The 27,651-nt window shown below is 38.5% G+C and overlaps 1 protein-coding gene and 2 non-coding genes across 7 annotated transcripts in view; all 3 read right to left on the bottom strand.

Annotated features, from left to right (window-relative positions):
• The window catches only part of IPCEF1 (interaction protein for cytohesin exchange factors 1), a 185,138-nt gene that overhangs the window by 23,543 nt on the left and 133,944 nt on the right, over positions 1–27,651 (bottom strand). For all 5 annotated transcript variants that reach the window (XM_040448829.1, XM_040448832.1, XM_040448830.1 and 2 more), the window contains 5 exons: positions 27,450–27,523; positions 25,867–25,938; positions 20,511–20,569; positions 19,076–19,164; positions 7,352–7,724 (listed from right to left, as the gene is read on the bottom strand). In XM_040448829.1, the coding sequence (XP_040304763.1) occupies positions 7,352–7,724; positions 19,076–19,164; positions 20,511–20,569; positions 25,867–25,938; positions 27,450–27,523 (667 nt within the window). The remainder of the gene's footprint in view (positions 1–7,351; positions 7,725–19,075; positions 19,165–20,510; positions 20,570–25,866; positions 25,939–27,449; positions 27,524–27,651) is intronic.
• Positions 1,486–1,588, bottom strand: LOC121013503 (U6 spliceosomal RNA). Its single transcript, XR_005782740.1, has one exon. It is a non-coding gene; the product is annotated as a U6 spliceosomal RNA (small nuclear RNA).
• LOC121013507 (U6 spliceosomal RNA) lies at positions 12,197–12,303 on the bottom strand. Its single transcript, XR_005782744.1, has one exon. It is a non-coding gene; the product is annotated as a U6 spliceosomal RNA (small nuclear RNA).

Raw genomic sequence — 27,651 nt, 5'->3', positions numbered from 1 at the left:
TGTGGGGCTAATTCAATATCCAAAAATTAATGTAATCCATCACATCAACAGATTAAAAGAGGGGAAAAAAATCACACGATCCTATCAACATATATTTTAAAAAAGCACTTCAAAAATCTATGACCCATTTATGATAAAAAAAAAAACTCTCAGTAAAAAGGAAGTGAAATTTCTCAACTTGATACAGAAGATCTACAAAAAGCCTACAGCTAACTTCATAAATGGTGAGTAACTTGAAGTTTTCCCACTAAGATCAGTAACAAGGCCAGGATTTCCCTTCTCACCACTCCTTTTCAACACTGTACTGAAAGTCCTAGCTAATGCAACACAAGGAAAGGAAATAAAAGATGTAAAGATTGGGATGGAAGAAATAAAACTTTGTTTGCAAATTATATTACATGACATTCTGAAAAGGCAAAACTGAAGACAGTAAAAAAGATCGGTGACTGCCAATGAGGTAAGGAGAGTGAGGGGTGGATAGGTGGGGTACAGAAGATTCTTGTAGCAGTGAAAATACTGTATATGATACCACAGTGATGGATACATGTCATTATACATTTGTCCAAACCCATAAAATGCACAACCAAGAGGGAACCCTAACATACACCAAGAACTTTGGCTGATAATGATGTGTCAATGTGGGCTCGTCACATGTAACAATATCCTACTTTGGTGGAGGGAACGTTGATAATGGAGGAGACTATGCATGTGTAGGGATGGGGCCAGATGGGAAATCGCAGTACGTTCTGCTCAATTTTGGTCTGAACCTAAAATTGCTTTAAAAAAAGATATAAGTCTACTAAAAAAATATCTTTCAATCTTATACTTACTATAGTTTGTGTAGTTTGAGGAAGATAGAACCTTATTTGCTTTGCTTTAATTAGGAAAGCATAACATTGTATGGAGAAAAATTAGAAATTAACAACAGAAGGATAGTGCAGGAATAGATCTCAAAGGCTTAAGATGATATCCTGATGAAAAGGTCTGCCTGGAAAACTGACCTTCGATTTGCCCAAGCTGCAAATTCAGACACGTGCTGGTATCATCACAGTTTCTTGCTATTGCTAAGTAGAGAGAAATGTATTCAAGGGTCTCCAGAATAGTAAAAATGGGCTAGGAATATAATTATAAAGACAAAAAATGAATCTGAGACCATGAGGTAAGAAGCATTTCAAAGAACTACCAAGGATTCTTCCCAGAGCAAATAGTGTAAACGGCAGATATATGTTCTCAAGAAGACATGTAGATCAGGGGAAGTCATGTTCAGCACTGTGCAAACATATCCCTAAGAGAGATTACCACAGCCATTGTCATTAAGAAACCTACCATCTTTTTCTATAAAGACCATGGTTCCTCAAATTATGTCATTGACCTTTTGTCACTGATCTTTTGTGAATCCCATCCAGACAGCCAAAAACATATTCACTTTGAAATTTTCAAAAACATTTTGTGTGTGCGTAAGTTTTTATTTTAATTCTGGTCAACAAAAATATGGAACGTTTCATGAATTTATGCGCCATCCCTGTGCAGGGATCATACTAATCTTCTCTGTGTTGTTCCAAGTTTAGTATATGTGCTGCTGAAGCACTCACTCTGAATTTTAAAAGCACTCTTCTAAAAATATGTTTGGTTGCAGAAGAAATTAAGTTAAATTACTCTTAAAATGGACTGTTTGCAAATAGCCAACAGTGAAAGTACTACATTACACAAACCGCATGGTCTAGTCAAAGAGGTACTCAGGACCTGCATATATTTACTAGGAAAAAAGATGTGAAAGTGAACCAACTAGGCAGTTAACTTAAGGAGCTAGCAAAGGTCAAACAAAATAATTCTAAATAAAATTAAAAGAAAACTCGTAAAAATAAAGCAAAATTTAATTAACTGGGTAATAAAAATAATATGCAATCAATAATGCCAAAGACTTTTTTAAAGTAATAGAAAAAATAAACTTCAGGAAAATTCCGATCACACAAGTAACAAAAAGAAACGAAACATAACTATTAGAGAGGACCAGCTAAAGTGGTCATCACATAAAGACAGGATAATTTATCTAGAAACAAAACAACTTCTAACTGTAAGGTAGGGAGACTAGTGTAAGACAAACATGTAATTAAAAACCTTCTATTTCCACAACAGCAATAATAATTATTTTAAAAATGGAATAAAAGGATTCCATTCACAAATGCAAGAAAAATTATAAAAGGTCTAAGAACAAACTCAATAAGATATATGCTATAGTTATAAGAAAAACACTGTACTTAAAATCATAAAATGACCTGAATGGAGAAATATACCATGTTCATAGATGAAATGTCTCGATGATTTAAAGGTAGCAAATTAATCTAAAAAGTTCAAGAAAATTTTAATCAAAATCCAAATGTGATTTTTTAAATTAAACTTGAAAATCAAATCCAAAAATTTACCTGGAAGATCATGCAAAGGAGAGTAATCTTCTACTGAATAATAAAGCATGCTATAAAGGGAGAATCTAACTCCTCTGCCATCAAAGCAGAAGATAAAACATCAGTAAAAGACTAGAGACCTGCAGAAATAAGCCTAGAGAGAGAGAGACATAGATTCATGATTTATCCTATTGTAAATATTTATCCCTATTTTGGGATCACTTCTCAAATTATAGTTCAAAAAATGGGATCCCTGGGAAATCCAGGGACCGAATTAAGTAATGGAGATACAAAGAGCAAGCGCTCTTCACCTTGACAGGCATACTACAGAAACCCTTTAGTTTCTCCTTTGCTTCCCATTTCCACTGCCACCCCAGCTACTCTAAAAGTTTCCCACTCTTCCAATTTCCTGTGTCCCCTTATATGTGTCTACCCCACATTCTGAAGTAGACATGATTTTTCTAAAGTATTGTTTTCATTATATGAGTACGCTGACCAGAAACAATCATCCACGATCTACTGAAATAAACTAACGACCAGCCCAGCATTCAACATCATCCAAATTTCTTTTCCATCCCTCTTTCTTACAGCCCCCCTCTCTGTGTGCAGACCCTCCCACCTGCATCACAGATTACTTAGATGTGACCTTCTCTGTTTTGAACGCCTGCTCTCCTTTAAATCCCTCGAGTACCTTCTATCTCTCTGTGGCACTTACTTTGCTTTCTTTTGTTAAATAAGTCTTATTCCTCCCACTCTCCCCATCAGATGTTAAAATTTTTAGGCCAGAAGTTTTATCTTCTTCATCTGTGTCTTCCTGGTAGGACACGGTCATGAGTACGTGTTAGGTAGTCAAAAAAATAAGGCTAAATTGAATCGACTTCAGTATCCAACGTTTTTTTAATTATCCTCTTGCTTCCTAAAGAGACATGCCACATCATTTCTACAGCAACATCTGAAGTAGCTAACTCAAATAACGTAGCATCCATCCTGTCTGCACTCAGATTGTGTAAAAATTTTGGTAATGTTTACTAACTCTTAAAATCTGGTTCATTTATGTCCCATTCTTGAGATGTCATGCATGCTCTAGTATGCCTGTCTCTTCACTAAAAATTCTTTTAAGTCAACATGATGCCCAGATTGATTCTGACTGGCCTTTTACTTGACCATTTATTCACATAAATTGAGCGTTAGTCTTATTAGTGGTTATTCAGCTTTTCAGCATCCAGGGTGTGGTCACTCCATACCCTTTATGTAAGCATACATAAAATCATCTCCACATTGTCAGCATAAAGTAAATAGAGACATACATGTGAGTCATTATCACAGAGGCATAAGTACCAGGCCAAGTAACCTCTCACAAAAGAAGGAAAGGATACAGTGTAAAACCGAGCTGAGAGGACTATTCCACTGACCCCATCACCTCTTTTCCCACTGTGCTTTGTGGAAAGACTCTGTGAGGAATCTGGATAGCTCTGGAACTCCCAAAGCAGAAAGGCAGTAGGATGCAATTAACACCCTGCATTTTTTTATTAGCTCACACCACAGGGAAGAGATGTCTAAAAAGCCACTTAAATTCAGTATAAAATTCTAGCAACCACAATTGTAATTGCCTAACTGCAAAATATTTCTCTCATTGTCAAAATAAAAAGAAGGCCGTAATGCACGCTGTCTGCTTGTTTCAGGACGCAGTAACCTATAAGAATCTTTTCTAGGATACAAGCCTCATTCTCCAGCAAATGCATCTTGAGACTGCGACTTAATCTAAAATCCTAACTCCTGTTTTGGACTGTGTTGACATTCCAATCCCTGTCATAAAAACACCCTGAACAATATTTCAGACACAGGAACTTCAGGGCTTTTCCTTTTTTAATTGGCAGCTAAAAAGAATAATTTTTAGAAGCCACAGAAGTGAAAAGCTACCTTATTCTCCAACACACACGTTAAAAAAAAAAAAAAAGCATAATATGCAGACTGATTACTCAACAGCAAATCATCACAAACGCAAAAAAAGACCTGGTCTCTGTTTCCATAGCGATGACTTTATGTGGTTTAACTCTTCTGGGAATTTAACCAAATCCCCAGCAGCAGGGGAAGATCATCAGCAAAAATTTTGTAACATATGGCAACTGCCAACACATTGGTGAGGGAAAAATACTTTTATTTTCTCCTCCTTTCTACTGAGAGGAATACCTTCATGTCAAGCAGTCTGAGAAAGCACAGAGATTTTGTCAGTCAATCTGCACTTAACTCAAAATTTAAAAATACCAGGTTTCTTCTTCCTTAGACTAAAAGAGACATTGGTCCCCAGCCAGCTCTGTAGCCCCTGCACTCCCAGAATGACATGGACAAGAGCTGCATGCATCTTCTCATGACTCACAGGTTATTCGTCCTAAAGAAAAACTTAATCCGCAGGGTCATCTCATAGCAAAGAATGCAAATGGAATTTTATTCTCTATTTTGCTTTTAAAGCCATCCTCATTTGGGGGTGGTGTGTGTGTGTGTGTGTGTGTGCATGTGTGCGTGTGTGTGTGCGTGAAAGAGAGACAGAGAGAGCACACGTGCACGTGTGCATACATGACAGGTTTTAGTTCTACACATGGCCCCATGAGTAAAGTAAGAGTTTTCACCTAGAAAATAATAGATGTGCTACTTTGCATGATTTTCTTTAGTTCAAGCAGCCTTGTATCTGGAAGCCTCTGCCAAGTATCAAGTTAGAGGCCATCCAGTTCAAGATACTTAAATCCTCTCTTCAGCATATCTTTGTAAGAAGAAAAATTGTGATCAATAGGTGATATGCAATTAAAACCCAATGAAAATGGTTGTCTCAGAATGAGGAAAAACCTCCAATGACAAGGAATGCACTACTTTCCAAGAAACCCATTCAATCTTGAACTGTTTTCAACATAAAAAAGAAGCTTATTTTTTTTTTTTTTTTTTTTTTTTGGGGGGGGGGCACACATGCATGCAAGGTGGGGTGGGGGGGGGGAGGAGGAAGAGGAGAGAGAGAGAGAGAGAGAGAGAGAGAGAGAGAGAGAGAATCTTAAGCAGGCTCCACACTCTGCAGAGAGTGCCACGCGGGCTTGATCCCATGACTCTGGATCATGATCTGAGCTAAAATCAAGACTCTCAACCAACTGAGTCACCCAGGTGCCCCAATTAAAAAGAAGTTTCTTATGCTGCATTTCAAACTACCTCCTTTTTACTTGCGCCACTAGCCGCACAATCTGCATCGGTTTTTACTTCCAAGGAGACAGAGATTACGCCCAACATTTCTTCTACACAACAGCACCTCTGAAACCAGAGGCCAGCTTGTGTCTACTGTTTTCCATTCTTCAGAGTTCACTTGTGACTCCCCCTATACTCCTCATTGTTGTTTCCATTCTCCTCCTTGTCCCACTTCCTTCGCCTATAGACATAGGCGTAATTTCATAGGAGTAAGACATAGGAGTCATTTCACCAATTACTTCATTCACTCCACTTTTTCAAATGTAAAGTAGATCACAGGCCTAAAATTAGGGGTATTAAGCAAAAAAGGCCATGAGTAGCCAGGCAGGTAACTCAACTGCGTGAAGTATTTGGATAAGGCCACAGGCAGTGGTGACAACCGTGGTGACTTGGCGAGTGGAGTCCCCAGCCTGAGCGTTCCAATTTGTATATTTCAAAATACTGTGTACACATACACACACAACTGGGCCTGCAGTTGTGATACTTGGCTCAAATTACCCTGACACCAAACATTAAATTAATAGGGTATTATCTGGAGATTTGAGGACTGAAAGAAACTTTCCCTGATCAGGCTAGGGAAGAGGGGAGAGCAGCCATCTGTGTTTTCGGGCCACTCTAGAAATGTTATCCTGAGAATTTCACTGGTCAACTTCTTCTCACTAGTACACTGAAAAAAATACAAACCAAACTCAACATTCTCTCATTGCTCAGTATCTTTTGATCAAGTAAGCTTGTTTTATACCTGAATAAATAAGGTACAGACTATCCAAAAAGATGCATCATGATTGAAAACAAAACAAACAAACAAAAAAAAAGCATGTCTGAACAAAAGATAAAGACCAATTATCACAGAGTATTAAGGAAGTTCACATTATAGGGACGCCTGGGTGGCTCAGTGGTCTCAGTCGGTTAAGCATCTGACTTCGGCTCAGGTCATGATCTCACGGTTTGTGAGTTCAAGGCCCACGTCGGGCTCTGTGCTGAGCGTTCAGAGCCTGGAACCTACTTCAGATTCTGTGTCTCCCTCCTTCTCTGCCCCTCCCCTGCTTGCATTATCTCTCTCTCTCTCAAAAATAAAATAACCATTAAAAAATTTTTTAAAAAAAGAAAGTTCGCATTATTAATTTCTACACTCCATTAACTCTTCCCTTTGCTAAGACTTAAATTATTTTATTTCAAAAGCATAAACTGTGCTCACCTTTGTGTTTGAAAGTTCTAGTGCTGCCTTCCAAAGTGCATGAAAGTTGTCTGTCTTCCTTTCAACCACACGGGCACCTTCAGAAGCCAACCAGCAAGGACCCAGACCTTGACTGTGGTCATGGTCCAGGGAAGGTGATGGCTCTCCATTTGTTTGGAGCCACAAAGACAATGTTATAAGTATCAATTTACAAAATCCTGATCTAATCACCACAGGCTCCAGAGCATAGGACATGGGACCAAAAAGGAGTCAAGAGTTTCCTCAGATTGGTGGGAAATCGCATGTCTCATACCTGTAAGCATTTGGCCAGTAACACTTACAGTGGATGATTAATGGCCTTGAAGCTGGAATCTTCCACATACACTCTTTTTCAGAAGTAACCCCTGCGCTTAGCCCCACCTGACTGTTTAATTATTGAATTATCATTCATGCCTTTAAATGTTCTTTTTACGAATTAATCTTCGAGTTCCACATCTATACACAAATATTCGCTCTCTAGAGAAGAGTAAACAACGTCTTGGTTTACCTCTGTCCGCCATCTTTGATCCAGTGGGCTTGTCTGGGACAGTAAGATGGTCCAGGTTGCTACTCAATGAAGAAGCGTCATCACTAGACAAAGAGTTCAAAAATTCACTTTCTGATGTGGCACAGCTGTTTTCCAGGGCTTTGCGACTGTTTGCCTCTGAGGGTGCAGGTGAGTGAACATTTACGGCAAGTGTTATAGACTGTCCCTCATCGTCAGCAGCAGCAGAACTATTAACTATGTCGATCCAGGACTGTCTTTCTCTAGATAAGGAGGAGGCCAAACTGCTGTGTGTCTTTTCTGTATTTTCCAAGGAAGAGGAAGAACGTGACGTGTCACTCAGTTTGGGTGAAGATGAAGATGCCTGCTGTGTAGCCTATTTCACAAATAAAACCAAAAGTGAATAAAATAAATCATGATTCAACCAGCACTCTCTACTCTCCATTCTCAGTGAAGGTACCCCAGTGTGTCAAAAACAAATTATTAGTAACAAATCATCTTAAAAAACCATTCACACGTTTTGGGTTTTGTTTTTTGTTTTTTTTTTCATTTGTCTTACCAACTATGATTCAGAATAAAAGCTTTTTTGTTCTTGTATTTAAAACCCCCCTTTCTGATACAGGAGTGCTGATGCATAGGGGCACTTGTACCCCAATGTTTATAGCAGCACTTTCAACAATAGCCAAAGTACAGAAAGAGCCTAAATGTCCATCAACTGATGAATGGATAAAGGAATTGTGGTTTATATACACAATGGAATACTACGCGGCAATGAGAAAGAATGAAATATGGCCTTTTGCAGCAACGTGGATGGAACTGGAGAGCGTTATGCTAAGTGAAATAAGTCATACAGAGAAAGACAGATACCATATGTTTTCACTCTTATGTGGATCCTAAGAAACTTACCAGAAGACGATGGGGAGGGGAAGGAAAAAAAATAAAAGAGGTTAGAGAGGGAGGGAGCCAAACCATAGGAGACTTTTAAAAACTGAGAATAAACTGAGGGTTGATGGGGGGTGGGAGGGAGGGGAAAGTGGGTGATGGGTACTGAGGAGGGCACCTATTGGGATGAGCACTGGGTGTTGTATGGAAACCAATCTGATAATAAATTTCATATTAATAAAAAAAATTAAAATAACCCCCCCTTTTTTATTCAAACAGCTGAAGACACCACATTTAACTTTATATCTCGGTGATACAGAAATAGCTGCGTTGACCTTGCACAAGACATTCATTCTCAGACTTCATGTGAGGATTATTAGTACAATCCCTTTTTGTTCTGTTTGAGTTAAGTTTGCTATAAGGGAAAAATTACAATTTTTAAGCATCGTCATTATTTAATTTGAAGACTCTTTAACAGATCACAGCAAAGTTCATTCTGGAACTGTTACAAAGACTTGATAAAATACACTGACAGATAATTCATCTTTTGTATTCTGTATTTCCATTAGTTGCCAAAAGGAGTGGGGTTAAGATTAAATTTTTTTTAATTTTTTTAATCTTGATTTATTTTTGAGAGATAGCGTGTGAGCAGGGAGGAGCAGAGAGAGAGGGAGATACAGAATCTGAAGCAGGCTCCAGGCTCTGAGCTGTCAGCACAGAGCCTGACATGGGGCTTGAACTCACGAACTGTGAGATCATGACCTGAGCCGAAGTCGGATGCTTAACCAACTGAGCCACCCAGGCGCCCCAAGATTAAATTTAAATTTAAATTCCATTCTACTACTTATGGATCTACAGCCCATGTTTAACTAACATGCTGGGGGTTCAGTTGTATGCTGTAATGTCTTCTTAAAGAAGATATTAAAAAAACTAAACTAGTTTAAAAAAGAATCGAAAGAAAAATGTATGATATTTATATCCATGTGACAAGAACCAAGAACTATGATGCCATTTTCCAAAACCGATTTGTAGAACTCTGAATTCTCTGTTTTAGGATCTGAAAGATCTCCATGACACAATTTACCCTATCTTCAATGCTCCCTAGAAATGTAAAAAGCCTCTTTGGGGAATTCTTTGAAATATTGAAGGATATTTTGAGCAAAGAGTAGATTGTAATCTATCACTGTATTCTCACTGATTGAGCAACAAGTCTTGACAAAGGTAATTAAGAAAAAGAATTCACAGAAAGAAAAGTTTCAGCAAAAGCAGACGCCAGACAGGAAGCAAAATACTGAGTGAAGACCATGGATGTAGACAAAGTACATATATTTAAGCCCTCCAATATCATGGAGAATCACATTCTTTAGTACATGCCCAGCAACCACTCATGACTACATAGATGAAATCATGTTAACTCACTAGCTCTTTAATAATTTAAAACCTTTAATAAACTTTCACCAAAAAAGACAAGAATCCATTTGCAAGCTCTTCATTCATTAAAAAGAAACCAAAAACTGTACCTAGACTATGAAAAGCGGGTTGATGATATAGGATCTTCTGAAAGCAGATCCTAACACACAATGCAAGAGTGAATAACATTCTTTGGCAAAATGCTCATCTGTCCACGGAGAAAACATCAACGCAGCATCGCCAATCACTGCGTTGGAAAGGACTCCATTTATTCTGAGATTTTATCCTTGATTCATTTTGATGGTAAAATATATGCCTTCCTTTTTGGAAAATGGTGATGGTAGATATTAGTTTTGTCTTTTTTAAGTTTTTTTTTAATGTCCTACATAGCTAAATAAAGATCTGGCAACCATATGTTGTTCCTTCCTTTTTAATTTTATTGGTCAATAAAATCCAAAAATCTAGACAACAGAGACAACAGTGCTCTATGGGTCACACTATATCTCCAATGGCAGATGAGACAGAAAAGCCATCTTATAGTTCAGTTTTATTATGTCATCCTGTGCGATACTGTGTCAATCTCAAGCATTCAAAAGTCCAAAGAAGTGGTAGGAAAAAAAATTGCTAGTGAGAAGAAGCCAGAGAACAAACTAGGATTTTCTCCCCCAAATCTCAGAATCATTGCAACTAACTCAGAATGGTTGATTTTGTTCCCAACCAGTATGTTCCCAAGAACATATTGGGGACATTTTGCAGATTCTAAACTCTGTGTTCTGATGGGAACAGCCAGTATTTACCCAACGTGTGCCCAATTTGCTGAATACTAGACATACGTTGTCAAACAATCGACAGATCCACTTTTTAGTAGCATGACATTAAAATAGCCAGTTGAGATACTAACTCACCACGTACATCTTATTAACAATGTATTTGCACAGACATAAAACTTTCCATTCAAGAATGTGTCAGTGAGTTGGGGAATCGGTTGCCTTAGATCACGGAGACGATTTAACAACTAAGAGATCAAAGATTTGCAATTCACTAAATAAAACCTTAGTTATCTAGAGGAGAGAGTGCACACCGCCACCCCCCAAGCTGTCGAATAAATGCCAAGACTGGTTTACTCATTAGAATGAGCTACAAAATACATATTAACAAAAATACCATTCAGGCCCAGTCCGGACACGTTCCCCTATTGTGAGCTATTTTAGTAAAACTTGGCTTTGCTGGAATCAGCCTCCTTTTCTGAAAAGAGAGCATGTGCAAGCTTTTCCTGTTGCCCTTGTGGATACTACTGTAATTTGATTATAGCAAATGGGCTGTTTAAGCAAAAGCCTGCACACATCACTGCTGTGGCACTTTCCACAAACTTTTTTGGACCTCAAGGAAAGGTCCTTGAGGACCAAGGAAAGACATGTTCATAGAGCATCAGAAACTTTGGGGAAGTATATTCCTTTTTGAGGTACTACTCCCAACACATACAACTCAAATGCTTTCAATCCACTGTCTTTGCTCTTGCTCCATGTAACAACTACAAAATTGACTTTTAAAGGGAAAAAAGAGTGAGCAAGGGGAAAAAAGGAAGAACAAGAGAGAAGGGAAAAGAAAACGAGAAAAAAAAACGATGTGTATCAGGTCAGAACGAGTTTTTATCAGAAGAGAGATGAACAAAATATGAATCAACGTGAACCTGGAATGCTGTGACAGAGAAAGGAACATGAAAATGTACTTTATAAATAGATACTGTGGTGCTACATCATGCTTCAGTATTTCTACCATTCTGTAGGAACCAAAAGCCACAAGTCAAACAGAGAACGTTTAGCTCAGTGCCTTCTATGAACCATCCATGTCCTATACTCATAAAACTTCTCACAGCAAATCAAATGAAGGTAGAAAGAAACGACAGTCTCTCCTCTTCACCCCACCTCTGTGTGATGAACACGAGCCCATCCTTCAGTATCAGTTCAAGGACTGGCTCCACATCCTTCGGTGGCCTCAGGGCAAGATGGCTACCTCTGCCTGGTGCTCCCGGGCTTGCTTCTGTCACACCAGGCGGAATGTCAGTTTATTTGTCAACTCATACCGTAATCGCCGATTGACTTGTTCATCTTTTTTTTTTGGTGAGTTACTTGAGAATAGGCTGTTTTGTAGTTATTTTTGCATCTCTGTGTTTTACATCTATACCTGACCCACAGTTGCTAACAAATTAATACCATTACAAAGTGGTCTAGAAGAAAAACAGCCCAGAACAGTTCAGTCTCTTTCTGAGGAGCACCCTGAAATTCTCTGCAGAATTGCTACAAAGGATTACCTTAATCCCAGGATCTATGGTGACTGTTACTGACTGCACTGCAAACACCCCCACAAGATGTTCTCATAATCTTAAACAAAATTATTGTGTTATCTATTAGAAGTTAATAATTGCATGGTGGTTCACCCATTTCAGAACATTTGGGTTTTAAATATTTTACTTTTTAATGAGAAAATTAAAGACATTTTAAAAATCTAAGTTTTAATGAAGAGACTATATATAACTAAATTAAAAAGTCAATACTGCTTTTTCTCATATTCTTCACAAATTTGCGCATCATCCTTGCACAGGGGCCATGCTAATCTTCTCTGTACCATTCCTATTTTATGATATGTGCTGCCGAAGCCAGCACACTTTTTCCCATTTTCTGTAGATTATTTTTATTTAAATTCCAGTTAGTTAACATACATTGTAATATTAGCTTCAGGTGTAGAATTCAGTGATTCAATACTTACATAGTTTTATTTATCAAAGAAGCTTAGTTCAAATGCTCATCAGCTCTACAATATTTTTCTTTGAATTGTTTAAAAACACAAATTTGACATAGGGAAAAATAGTCTGAGACAGCCACCAAAAGCCTGTAATTAGGAAGACGTGAGTCAGCCTATAAATTTTAAGCAACATTAGTCAAAGTATATTTGAAAAAAAAAGAAAGAAAATACAGGAATTACTTAGGACTAAACATAATCAAATCAAGTGAGAAAAAAAAGAATGTATACAGGGTTTCTTTTCTTTTATTGGCCACATGAATAAAAACAGATCAGTCAATTGCTGCTAAACCCTAGGAAGTATTGTTTGTATTTCTACCGTATCCTAGCAGGAAGCATTTCTCTGAAAGCTCAAACACTTTGCAGAGCATACCCCCCCCCCCCGCCCCCCCCCCGCCATCCTCCGGCCTCCCACATGACCTTGGGCCATGAGGTGACAGAGGACCTGCTCCTCACTCCAATCCCTGCCATCCAAGTGACCTTGCAGAGGACACTTTATCTCTACGTCCAATTCCTTTGACTTCCTCCTCCCACCATTACCCACCCCCCTCTCTACCCCAGGCCATCTTCCAAACAATTAGAGTGTTTCTCAAACATAAAATAGATCACAATATTCCCCTGCTGAGAATCCTCTAAGAACTGCCCATCACAAGTAGAAAAATAGCCACAGTCTTCATTATGGCTGAGAAGGCCTATGTGGACTCCCTATCTACCCCGCCCCCCAGCTACATCTCCTTCCACCTCCCCGTCCAGTCCCATCAACTTTCTTTCTATCCCTTGAGAACAGGTGCCTTCTGCCTGAGAGGCCCTCTCTGTGGACTTCTGGTTGGCTGCTTCCTTCTCACCATTTTGGTGTCAGTTCAAACATCAGCAGGCTTTTCCCTGATTGTCACAGGCAAAGCAATGCCCTCCCAACTTGACTCCAGTCACTCCCTAACACATCACCCCATTTTAGCTTCTTCATAGTATTTATCGTTACTCAAGACTATTTGTCTGAATCACAAGTTTATTGTGCCTCTTCCTCAACTTAGAACTTAAGATGCTCTGGGGAAAAGATACAGTCTAGTTCAATCCAGCATTCCCTTATCTGCAACAGTACCTCGTACATGGTCGACACACACACAAAAATGCATGAGCTGCCTGCCTGCCTGACTCAGATTCATCACAAGGAGCACATGGGATAACAGGAAAGGATATTCTTAATAAAAGGTGAACTTCAGCTTGCAAAGGCTACCTGTGACAGTTCTATTTATTTCTCTTCGGCTTCCTCATTTGTTAAATGCAGAATGTGAAAGTCTAATGAAACCATCCTCCTCAAAGCCAGGTGAAAGTGCTAGAGACGTGTAAAGTAGGGACGTTCTAATTCACATTGGGAAATATCTGTAGAGTAACAAATCTGCAGAGAACGTGGATGAAGTTACAATCACCCACTTGCCCATTTATCGTTCCAATAAAAAAATATTTATTTCATTTCAAATATGTGTTATGAAAAAAGGTGCCTCTTCCCTCCAAAAAAAAAAAATACACTAGGAACATAAAGAGTTCAGAAGAGGGCAAGATTAACCTGATTTAGAGGACCAGGGAAGCTTTACTGAGCGAAGTCATATTTGAATGGGAGAAAGTGGAATGGGGTGGGAGAAACAGTTCCCACAAGCAGAGAAAGTTTATCAATATGGCGCAAGAGGAGGAAAGTCTGGAAAGTTGGGGAGACAGCGGGCAGTTTACTGGGTTGCTGACAAAAGGAGGAATCAGCAACAAGACTGGAATGGCAGCCTGAGGTAAACCCAAGGGCCTTAAATGCCATGCCAACAAGTGGAGAATTAATTTGATAAGCCATGAAGAGCCACTGGAAGGTCCTGTGCAGGTGAATCAAGACCATCAGAACCGCGCTTTGGGAAGACTAATTTGGAAGTGGTTTTTAAGAGGAGGGGGACATTAGAGACAAGGAAGAAAAATAGCCCGCTCTCTCTATGACTCGGACAGGAGCTACTCCAGGCCCCAATGAAGGCAGCAGCCGTGGGAATGTAAGGCGTCAGGGGCAGCCCATGCCTTGTGAGGGACCGCCAGAGGAGGCGCCTGAATTAGACTGCTGAAGCAGAGATGCAAACTCTAACTTCAGAAGTCTTGAAGTCAGTTAAATGGTCAACCAGAGAGCTTGCGATAACTGTATCTTCAGGAGAGAGGACGACTTTTCTTTCTACCTTTACCTGGCTTGTTTTTGAAGTCACTGATAACTTTTCATACAACGATCTCACTTGCAAGCATTTCTATTATTTTATAGAGTACATGCAGCGAAAGATCAAGTGACGTTTTGTAAACAACTGTGCGAGATTCATCCTACCAAGATTAAGTGTGAGTTTCTAAAACTGACTTAACCCCTTTCAGTGTCTAATCTTTGACTTCTTCCTCTGCCACTGACCAAGAAGCTGCAGTTTACAGGGTTTGTTTTTACTCACTGCTTCTTTGGTTTGCTTTAGATTTTTTTTCTCATCATTTGGAGCAAAAGGAATTGTACTTCGAAAAAGCATCAAACATGAGGACCCTCATGTTAAAATAATCTGCAGGAGCTGTTTGAAGCTGTTTGAAGTTGAAGATAAACATTTATCCTCTCCGTTTTTCCGCCTATCTGATCCACCTATTGGGTGGTCTGCCAAGTTCAAAATCCACCCATTCCATTTTTCAATTATGCCATGACCTGCATCACCACCGTCTCTCACACTAGACCACTGCAACCCTCCCTTTTCTTTGCTTCTATCCTACACCCTGCCTCCCGGAGTCTCCCCACACACAGTAGCCCGAGTGGTCCTTTTAAGATGGAAACTGATCATATCATATCACTCCTCTGCTCAAAACTCCCAAAGGCTCCCTAAGTAACCCAAAGCATCAAAGTCCTTAACTGGCCCTGCATGGTACGGCCACCACTACCCTCCAACCTTACTTCCTGCTATCCTTACCTTGGCTCACCCTGCTCCAGGGACACTGACTTCCATGCGCTGCCACCTATGCACCAAGGAGATCTTTGCTTGGAAGACTCCTTCCCCGAACACCTGGCTGCCTCTCACACCACGTTTCTGTGGTTTTGCTCAAACCTCAGCTCTCACTCAGGCCTATCCTGGCTGTTCTATTCACAACACAGCCCAACTTCCAGCACTCTTATCTCCCCTCGTCCACCATGCTCCACTTCTACTGACACAGCAGATAATTTACTTATTATGTTGACTATTTCTTAGCAGTTTCTCTCAACTAAAAGTTTGACTCCATGAAGAAATAAATCATTGTCTTTTTTATTCACTCATGTCCCAAGTATTTAGAACAGTGACTCTCAACAAAATTTGTTAAATGAATGAATAAGCATATAAGCATAGGTTAGGTTACCAATGCTTTTAATAATTAAACTTAGAGGAAAAATATGTATAACAAATTTTTAATGATGGTTAAGCTCTTAAGTCACTTTGTAACTTACAACCTTATTGAGTTTAAAAAGTGAATGAAGTCAATTCCTTTTCTGCCCTTTTGTGGGTTTCAAGGAATCATAAATCTCAAGGAATCGTGGATACTGATTTCTACAAAGCATCTTCCTAAATGAAATCTACAGAGTCCCATCTATTTTCAGTTTTTTTAGTAAGCCTGTCAAAAGGTCCCCATTTCCAATTTCTCTGGATGGATGCCTATCCATCCTGTGAAGTCTTCTCAAGGAGAAGCAACAGAAACAGAAACCTCTTGTTCACTCAGGGACAATCCCGAAGTGTTCTTTACTGTCTTGTGGAATGTGGTCCCACCCATTAGAAGCACAGGTCCAAATTGGTCTGGTGCTGAAATCTTACTGTTTGCAGCAAGCAATTAGAATTATTGGACACTGAATTAAATTTTTAATTCAAGAGTCTAATTTTGGGAGATAATTTTCCAGGGAAGTATTATTTTACACTTTTGAGTCATCATTCCAAAATGAAAGTTCATTACCCAAAATATTTTTTTTAAAGCAACAACTTAGAGAAAAAAAGTTTTTCCACCGTGGCTTATATAACTCTGTCATGGCTAGCCTATGCCAGACTGAGCCAAAACAAAATGAGTTGATCCATGCTCTGGATCAAAGTTACCATGAAATTTTTGAATTTTCATCTGTTTAAATAAAAAGCTTAAATGGTATTTTAACCAAGTGTCTTGCATGTCTGTTTTTCAGAGACAAGAGGAAACAAAAACAAAATCTGCCTGGAAAATATGTGAACAGGAGGAACATATTCTGTTTCTAAGGAAAATAAAATCTAACCATTCAACATTTATCTATTTCCAATATATTTCTTCATAAAAAAAAATGTTAGCCTTAGTGGCCTTCCAGAAAATGCTCAACTTAAAACTGTAAGAAATACTATTTGATTGATGACTCAGAAAATTCTAAAGACTTCCCACTTCAACGACCTCACTTTCTGGCAGCCCCCTCTGCACCCCTTCATTTCTTTGTTTTGAAACAAGCATTCTCTGAGCTTCTACTATAACATGAAGACCATCATTGTGTAATGCAATGGAGTCCTGATCCCTCATCCACGAAGACAATCTGGTTGTTTTTAGTTTCATCAAGGCGAGTTCTAGATGGTTGACAATACTCTTAGTAATCTGTGATGCTAGTGTGCCACTATAAAAATGAAAATCACAGTATTTTAGAACTGAAATAAATCATGTCAGAGTCATATGTGGGGGGGACAGTAGGAGGCAGAGAGAATTTCAGGAAGAGAAGGTTGGAGGACCAACCAAATTATTGTGTGTGACAGGTTAAAATAGGAAAGAGAGAGAAGGAAGAATAGGCAGAGGTAGACAGACAGAGACAGAAAGAAGAGAGACTGAAGCACAGAGAAACTAAACAAATATACATGCTACTCTGTTAAACCAGAAAGCCACATCTATTTAGTCTTTTCCAAATTTAGAAAGTGATTTTAAAAGAAGAGAAAGACGACACTAAGGAAAAGTTATGAATATGTTAACATAGGATATATTGTAAGTCTAGTTCAGAAATCAGTCTAAATTTTACCAGATTCAAAGTTTAAATTTATTTATATCTTGCTTAATTTTAGCTAGCCCTATTTCATAGAAATTTTAATAAACATACTCATTCAACAAATACTTCTTTCTGGACTTGGTTGTTAGCCAAAAAAACTAGAAAAGGGACCACAATTCTCCACTGACAGTAGGTGAAAACCATAGAAGTCATTATTTAAAAGCTATTTAATAGCCTACATCCAGAAACTGGCAAGATACAAATAAAGATGAAAACTTCATCACACAACATAGAAAATTCTGGCAAAAGAGGTCTGGCAAGTGAAGGAGAGGCTGTAATCTATCAGAACCTATAATTACTTGGGTGCATGGATGGACAAGTGCAGTAGTAAGGTGGAAAGAGCATATGCTATAAAGCTAGACAGACCAGGGCTCCCATCTCAGGTGCTCCATATACTGCAAATGTGACCAGGTCATTCTACTTCTCTGAACCTCGGTTTCCTCATCCATGAAATGAAGATAACAATATCTACTTCCTCATGACCTAGCAATAGGAAACAATTTTTAAAATCAGAAAGAAAAGCACAAACCACAACAGAAATAATGGATAAACCTGACACATTGAAATCAAGAATATCTGTCTATGAAAAGAAACCATGAAACAGAGTCAAAAAGTAAAAAAAAAAAAAAAAGCCATGTAGCAGAAAAGGAGATGTGCCTTACTTCTAACTAAGGACCAATATAGAATAATAAAGAAACTTTATAAATACAAAATAGTAATAGTAACACAGCTAAAACTGTACTGAAGATTTTAACAGACTAAACAGAAAATCCAAAAGGCCAACAGATATGAAGAGATGCTTGGCCTCATTAGTAATGAGTGAAATGCTGATTAAATACTACTTTTCAGGATTATTTGAAGGGTAAATACATTTAACGCATCTACTTAAGTCCTGCCACATGATAGTTAGAAGAACCATAAATAAACCTCCTCAAAGATCCCTGCTTGAATCCTTCTAGGGGCCATCAATACAATGCCAATGAGCAACCAAATACAAAGCAACATGCCATAGTCTTAACATCCATTAATAACCTGAACTTATGTTGGATCCTTCCAAAGATAAGAATCAAACTTGAACTTCTCTCTAGTGAATACACAGAATCATTCCATGTGCAGACTGAATGCACTGACCCCACTCCTGGCCTCCTGATACCTTTCTGAATCCAGCTTTCTCTTCATCTACTGTCTTCGTCCTTTTTATGTTCATTTCACATGGATATAGTGCATGCACCCAGGACAGATACTTTTCTTCTTTCCGATGACCAGAAGGGTATAAATAAACATTACAGAACAAATAAATCTTTGCAAGCTTTGGCCCATCACCCAGAAGCCCTTTGCATTACCATGAGTCCTGTCAGCATGACACATCTGTGGGTCACACAAAAATCCATTGAGTTTGTCATACCTGGGGGGTGCTATGGAGAAGGCTCCAGATCAGCACCCCGAGAACAGTATTTGCTCTTTGGCAAGCACTTTAATTTAGCCCATTCTAAAAATTTACCGGTCAAAGTACATTCTACGCAACTGGAAGGAACGACATCCACACATTTCATCGTGACCAACAGACTAATCACGCTGGTACGTACCAAAGGAGAGAAAGTCTCCGCAGAGTAAGGAGGGGGTGGTGTCTCCACAGCTATTTCAGGGTCTTCCTGTTCACTCTCACTGTAGCATTCTATACAAAAATGAAAATGCTTAATGTTTCAACACTGTTGTCACCGATTCTAAAATGCATGAGCAGAGGTTTTTTTCCATCTGGCTATTGCAATTCCAATCGATTCAGAAAGGACTCATCTACTGAGCTACCTGGTGCCAGGGGATTACATAAGAGGGGAAAACACGAATAGCCATGTTAGGGTTTCTGCCCTTAAAAGGGTCCAATACATAGGAAGAGGACTGGCCATAGCTGTCCTCAATAATTCCTCAAAAGATGCATTGAGTCATATACTAAGAGAGCGTAAAATCACTAGTGAGTAATTTTGATCATGGGAGCCATAATGAGCTAGAAAGGGCTGGATAAGTAAACCATCAATGGTGCACACAGAGTAATGGGAATACCACGTGGAGGGTGCAGGCTAAACCAAGTATATGGAGTTCTCAGGGATGTGGTGAAAATCGAAGCTGAAAGTTTGCATGAGGCCATATCACAGAAGGCCTTACATACCAGGATTAAGGAGAAGGTTTTCATGTAGTGATTTTTCTCCTCACAATTTATAAACGCACTTCAAATATACAATGGGTATTTATGTCATGGAAAAGAGGACCAAGGAGATGGTTAGGATACTGATTTCACACTCTTATGTTGTAGTTCTTTATCGTTTTAAATCAAGTTGCTGCTTTCCCATTTCTGAATTTAAGCTTTTGTAATTTTTGTTATCCAAGGATACAACTCCCTACATTTCAACTGCCAAATTTTATATGGTCTAAGCGTTTCAGAAATAGTATCAACTCTGTGACCCTGACACCTACAGCTTCCCTCTTCTCAATATTCAGGAGTAATTTCATCATTAAGAAGATTTCAACTCCTGTAGCTTTTGAACCCAGAGAGCTACAGACTGAGCTAAAAATATGGCCTGTGTCCCCATCTGACATTCAGGTTCCTAGCACAAACTTAGAGTAATTAGCCTCGGCACACACCTGGTGGAAATATTAAAACATCTGAGAGGAAATAGTGGGATGAAAGTTATCCATCTAGATCATGACAAGATCATGTCTCTGAGTAAGAATTCAGTGAGCGGGGCAATAAAACATTTGCATTGGCAGCTGTTTGAGATGTCAGCGAAGCCTACAGCTGCTAACGTGTGGGTGAAGTGTAAAAAGCATTCTTAGCCAGCATGGGAAGCTCTGTTCCATGTTGGTGAGCCCGTGTGAATACGTCTGCCTCGACAAATTTTCAGATGATTTTAAATGCCAAAGTAGGTTCATTAGGACAAGACTATGCATAGAACTTGACATTGTATTTCCATTCTATCTCATCCAAATATTCTTGCTAAATTTTCAGAAATTTAAAATAGAACATACCTTCATCCTTTGTAACAGTTTCATGATGGATTACAGCTAATCCAAGCTTGTTTAACCACCTAAAATTCAAATAGCAAATAAATGCTTGACCAAAGACACTGGTCCCCTACCTATCTACCTTCCTCCTAGACCCTGAAGGAACATCTTGTGCCAGACATTATAATGCAACTGTCATAATTTACAGTCTAAACATTTGCAGAAACAGTTTAAGTCTTTAGCATTGAAACCTAAAACCTCAATATTTTCCTTACACAGGGCATTCTTTGTAAGACAAGAAACAAGATGGCCCATTATCCAGCTGACTAATGTGGGCAACTACATTAAATATTCTAAATATATAAACAAATATAACTTTTGCCATTGTGCATTTGAAATTTTTAGCAACCATCAAAACCCGTATCAAGCGCCTGGGTGGCTCAGTGGGTTAATCTTCCACCTTTGGCTCAGGTCATGATCTCATAGTTCGTGAGTTCAAGCTCCATGTCGGGCTCCGCGCTGACAGCTCAGAGCCTGGAGCCTGCTTCGGATTCTGTGTCTCCCTCGCTCTCTCTGCCCCTCCCCCACTCACACTCTGTCTCTCTCTCCTTCAAAAACAAATAAACATTAAAAAATGTAAAAACAAAACCTGTAGCACTGAATTTAGTTAACTTGACCATTAAAGTTCCATCTCTATAATTCTTAAAATGTAACTCTATTCCACAAAAAAATAAAGAAACAAACAAAAGATGATCCATTTTCAAGCCAGGATTTTTATATTACTCAGTAAAAGATCTGGCCAGAGTTTGACAGGCATTCCTAAGCTGGGGAAATTTCTAATTCCTTGAAAAATTTTATATTAGGTAAAAATTGACCATGTCCTATCTTCTTACCGACTTATCATTTTACTGGCAATAAATTTCAACAAAACGTCAATAATAAAAATAGAACTAGATAAACCTTCAGGAACTCAAACTTGACTCATGATTTCAGGCCACTGGAGGTCCATCTCAAGGGGTTACCCAGGAACATACTATATGATACAAATTCTTAAAAGTCACAAAATGGGTCAACTTTGTATGTTCCTAGCTATCTAACCTTCTATTTAAAGGGAAAATATTACTTTAGGGTAGTGATAATATGATTGATTTCCCAGTTGTTTCCAGTCTCCTAGATTTTTAGAAAGTATTCCATATTTTACATTCACATCTTTTTTGGAGAAACCAGTGCACTTGATAGAGGCCTAAGTCAACCAATATCAATGAAATAACAGCAAGAATGTGGTGCACCTACTGACTCACTCTTGCTTTCATTTCTTCTAGTCCTGTACTGCCTCGTGACTATTCAGCATGCTACACCCCCACCATTGCCTCAACACCACACACTCCCAAGTCTGCAAATTTCAACAAATTAGGAATCCTTACCCAACCCTCCATCTGCCATGGTCTTGCCATATTTATTTTCTATTAACAGGAAATATATAAATTTGATTTTTAGAAACAAATAAAATAGGCCTTTCTATAAGAAGGAAGCTGAACTTTCGCCTCATTTAAGAGCCCCTTCAACACCATGAAAGACATGAGCTCTTCAATGGCCACTTAAAACCAGACTGATACACAGGCCCAGATCAGGCCACGGGAACCACAAAGTGTTCATCAAGACCTGATAGAATAATAAACAACCAAAAACAAAAAAAAACACAAAAACAAAAAACAAAAAACAAAAAAAACAGTAAATCACAGAAAAAAAACACAAATGGCTAATAAAGAAATAGAAAAAACTTATCAGCCTCAATAGCATTTTGGGAAATGCACATTTAAACACAGGAAAATATTCACCACCAGACTGGCAAAACTTTAAAATGCCATCGATTTCCAGAATTTAGGAGGAAACATTCTGATCCTTTGTTGAGTTGAACATCAAAATTGAGACAGCCGATTTTAAGCAGGCAATTTGATGATACTAATCAAAATGTAAATATCCACACCCTGAACCCAACAATTTGAATTATAAATGTCTATCCTGAAGAGTACAAATAGATGTTGAAGAATGTTAACTCAGTAAGATTTGCAATGGCAAAAAGAAAAAACACTGATACAACATAATCATCTGTTAATAGGAAAATGGATAAAGTATGGCACTAATTTCATCATTAAAATCAATGTTATAAATGAAGGTAATAAAGGCTTTGTGATGACCTGGAAAAATCCTAACATATTGTTAATTAAAAAAAAAAAACAAGTATAAAACAATATGATCAGCCAGATTCAATGTACTTTTATTTTAAAACTATATGTACTTTAAACTATATGTATTTTCAAACTATATATTTGTACATGTACACAAATTGGTATGCAAAGAAAAGCATCAGGAAAGATATAGGTCAGTCATACTGTTTAAAGTGGTTAATCCTGGGGACAGAAATTGAATTGGAGGGTGAAGGTGGGGGTATGGGAAGGATTTCACTTTACATCCTTCTGTATTATAGAATTTTTTACAAGAATGTATCTTAGGTGTCATCTAACTAAAAGAAACATTTTAAAGTACACTTTTAAAAACTGGTCAGGCAAACCACAATGAATGTAATGGCTCACTTTTAAAATACCAACATAAACTATTCTTAGTTTATACCGGATTTCATAATTGTATACTGATCCTCTCCCCCCCTCCAAAAAAAAGCATCTAAAAGTGAAAAAGATAAATTTTTTTTAACATATCAAGACAAAAATAGTTTTGAGCTCAGAATGCCTGAAAAGGCATTTCTAAGTTCCTTTCCAGAACACAGAAACACAGAAATATGGCAAAACACACGAATATTGACAATAAAGATTCCTCTCAGCACTTACCCAAAACTCGTGTCCTTTTAATTGCCGCCATTAGCTACTTGCTATGGAAAACGTGATTGTTTAGAATCTTATTTGACTGCTTTCCTTCTAGAACCCACTGGCTTCCCGTATCTCCTTTGCTAAGAACGTTTTTTAAAAACATCAAGGCAGTAAGAAAATTTCTATTTGTGGCTAAATAGATGGATGCACAAAAAGACTTATATTTACATAAATGAAGATGACAGATGTTTCCTGGGAGTTTGTTGTATATTAACTTGATGTGTTGGAGGAGCACAAGTGTTAAGAAATTGATATACAAAACAAGAAGGTTCTTCCCACAAACACTGTCTGAGAAAGGCAGCTACCAACCAGTCTTGGTTTAGAAACCAACTCGTCCATGACCCTAATTACTTACCCCTGTGCTTGTAAATTGAGGGTCCCTGCAGAACACAGCGTTTCTATTAAACATAATTACCTTTCCCTTCATCGTCCCTGAGCGAAATGTCACCACCCAAAAATGCAGTTTCCCAAGGAAGCAAACTTCTAAAACAGGACGCTGGTCTCCGCACGCGTCCAGATTCTCCACTCCCTCCCCCAGATTCTCTGCATCTCACAAAGAAATACCCAGCTACAGTATTTACTGGCTTAAACTGGCCATATCAGTAAGAAAGGGTGCTCTTCAGGTGCCGCTGCGGAAAAAATATCTTTAAATGCCATGTGCATAATCTTGTGGGAGAAGAGGGTTAACGTGGAGGCCCAAAGAGATTCCACACTGATGGCTATTAATGCCACCAGAGGCCAGAGAGGACCACTGGGGATTAATTGATGGCTCAGCTCCAGACTGACCCTCAGTATCATGGGGCTCCAAGTACTGCTGGGTAAGACGTTAAGCCTTTCACGCACCACTGACACACCTAAGGCTTGCTAATCAGTAGGATTTAGTTACCAATACAAATAAAAAGAGAAATAAAGAGCTTTGTGAGGTTTTTTTGTCTTCTTGTGGGCATCTGCTTTTCTCCTTCTCAGGCACTTGAGAAAGCTAGGCGGAGAAAGCTAAAATCAGAGGGTAGAAACAAACGTCTCTCTTCATTTAAGTAAATACAAGTCTTGTCTGAAAGAATTAATTTGTCAATTCCTTGCCTTGTTATTTAACATGGGCTTTCCCAAAGGTCTATAAAGAGCCATTCTGCCTTCATCTGAAGGTTGTGGCAGCGGCTTAGGGAACAGGTGAGAATGTTTCTAGCTAGATGAGCCTGCCAGGGGATATCCCGAAAGAAGGGGGTGTGTGTGTGTGTGTGTGTGTGTGTGTGTGTGTGTGTGTGTGTGTGTGTGTGTGTGTGTGTGTGTGTGTGTGTGTGTGTGTGTGTGTGTGTGTGTGTGTGTGTGTGTGTGTGTGTGTGTGTGTGTGTGTGTGTGTGTGTGTGTGTGTGTGTGTGTGTGTGTGTGTGTGTGTGTGTGTGTGTGTGTGTGTATGCTTAATGTGTGTGTGTGTGTGTGTGTGTGTGTATGCTTAACGTTTGGTGAAAAGCAGTTTTCTTTAGGTTTCTATCCCACAAGAAGGGTGTGTGTGTGTGTGTGTGTGTGTGTGTGTGTGTGCATGTATGCTTAACGTTTGGTGAAAAGCAGTTTTCTTTAGGTTTCTAGATCAAGACGGTGAAGAGAAATTATATAGAGCAGATTGCTCAAAAAATCATTATGTATAACTAAACAAAACAGATTAAACCATAAGCTCTTTGAATGAATTATGTATGTATTCTTTTATTTCTCTTGCTCAGGATCTGCTGCAATGGGACATATAGTAGGTATTCCACTGACACGTTTTATTAGTTACGTAAAGGTAATAAGGAACACAGAATTCTGAGAATAGGGCTTAAGTTAAATAGAGGGCCCACTGATGCCTCAAGCACATCAAGTATATATAGCCTCATTCAATTAGCAGCCATTGTGATCACAGCATAATCTAAACCAGTAGGGGATGGAGTGGGGCTGGTAGTCCTCAGTGCATATATTCCACTTATTTAAACAGAAAAAAAAAAAAACAGGAAATGGTGTCAGAGATATAAAATGTTATGTTAGATGTACTCCGAGCAAGGACACTTTACAAAATTTTCAGGCTAGAACATGAATTGTGATAAGCACGGAATCATGATGATAATCACACAGCACATAAGAAATGTTATAGATATTTTTCACATAGAATTCTAAAAGCTGTGAGATCGGTCACAGTACTTATAAGACTTTATCGCTGTGATGCTGATTCTCACTGTAACATTTTTTTATAATGACTTCTGTCTTTTCCTTTCTCAACTTAGTGGTTCCCTCTGAAGAATCTTATTACTTCTTCCTAAAATAGCCATTTTGATATATGTAGTTCTCCGAAACGCTGCCAAGTCAGGGAAGAAAGCAAGAACACTTTAAGTGCCAAGGAAATTAATTTTTAAAGGAGCAGAAATAAATAAAACAAGAATTAATATGAACATAGACTTAAAATTCGAACACCTGACCAAAGTAATCTATTCCCATAAAGATTGGATTTAGCAATTTTCTCTACTTACACACTCATTTCCTGTGCATTTTCAGCTGCAAAATAAAAGGTCTTGATTTCTGGATGGCTGATCTTAAAAGCACTTGAAGGGGGGAAAGCACAGAAATATTAAGAAAAAATTAGTGTAGTTGTCAATGGGTTTGAAATGAAATTAAATATAAATATGGTCAATTCATCTCCTTTCTTTGTAAACTCGCAAAAAATAATTTAATTACATTAAGTGCCCACTGTCTAACTCTTTCATGTAGAGAGCAGAGAATTAATTTATCATGTTGAAATATCCAGAATAGGACTGAGTCTTGGCCAGCCCATAGTTTCTATTTAAAACATACGGGCATATTCTTTTATTTTCGCTTGCTAACTGCTTTGCTATAAAGACAATATATTAAAATTTACAGTCTTAGAAGTGTCACTTCAAAATACTCAGATCAACTCCCTAAAGCAAAATACTTAATTCAGATTCAATCAAATACATACAAGAATTTTATACATCAGAAAATAATCAAGTATAGAACTTCTATACTGTGACAACACACCAAAAATCTTAACCCAAGCCACTGTCTTTGGGTAAAAGAAAAATATTTTTCCAGTTTAAAAGAAAAGTATAAAACATTGGAGATCAGCAAACAATGAAATATATCCCCTTCACCATTAGACCGGAAGTCCTGCAGTAGAGGCCAGGGTTTTGGTAAATAACCAGTTCAGTCAAAACCACGAGAATCAACACCACCTCATGTATCACTGGATATGTGCAGCAAGACGAGACTGGCAGGGCTTAAAGCTAATAATTTTATTCATTTTCTTAGAAAAATCTAGTCAATTGCCACTACTTGTAACATAGGTCAGTAGGGAAATGCTTTTTCTGATAAGACAGAAAAAGATGTCAAAGGTAGGATAAGGAATAAGAACAAGAAAAAGGTGAGGAGGGCACATTTGCAAAATGCATTGGGATGCTACCACGGAAAAAGCACGTGGACGGGAGCATGGTTAGCTGGTCTGGAGCCAGCTCTCCTGTGATTTCTAGGCAAGCCCTGACTCTGTGCTGTTCCCTTGTCAGCACAACAAGGACCATAAGCTGGTGACTTTTTTGGTTCCTGTCTGTTCTCAATCTTTTGGACTTATATTAGGGCACAATCCCAAAGTCGAAAATATCTCAGAGAATTCAAAATCCAGGATGCCAATGTGAAGAACTAAGAAAAAGAAACAGCTCTTGGGATCATATCTGCAGCTCTGGCCAGTCCTGTTGATCTGGTCATTCTCTTTAGAAAGACAAAATCTTGACATTTGATCTCCCAGCTAAACCTGGATGGGAGCTTGTTTTTCATTCCATCTCCAACACAGGTGTCAAAAATATGCCATGCCAAAGCTCTGTGGGGTTTTAAAATCCATCTGTTCCACAAAATGAAATTCCAGACAACAAGAGGTTAAAAGCTTAGACCACTGTTCAGGATGCCAACCCATGAAGTTCAAAATTCTCAAGACATTGGGTGTTACCGTCACTAACTTCCAAGTCACCACATCACTCGAGAAATGAAAATTATTAAAGGAAGTTATTCTGGTTCAGAGTCTTATAGGAAATGATAGACAACTTACTGCTTTTTCTTGCATTCAGAAGCTCTCTCCACAGTGAAATCGGGCAGGTTGACAAATCCATCGGCCTTCTCTGCCTGAGAAAAACACATACAACAGATATGAATAAATGCATCAATCCTAGTAAGTTTATAGAGATCACATACATTGAATAGAGATCGTATAAATGCAAAGAAAGGCAATCAAAAGATACCTCCCCGAATCA

This window comes from Herpailurus yagouaroundi, unplaced genomic scaffold (assembly GCF_014898765.1).
Source record: "Herpailurus yagouaroundi ecotype Mexico unplaced genomic scaffold, PumYag 198, whole genome shotgun sequence".
NCBI lineage: Eukaryota > Metazoa > Chordata > Mammalia > Carnivora > Felidae > Herpailurus > Herpailurus yagouaroundi.
This window is presented reverse-complemented; position numbering and strand designations above follow the sequence as displayed.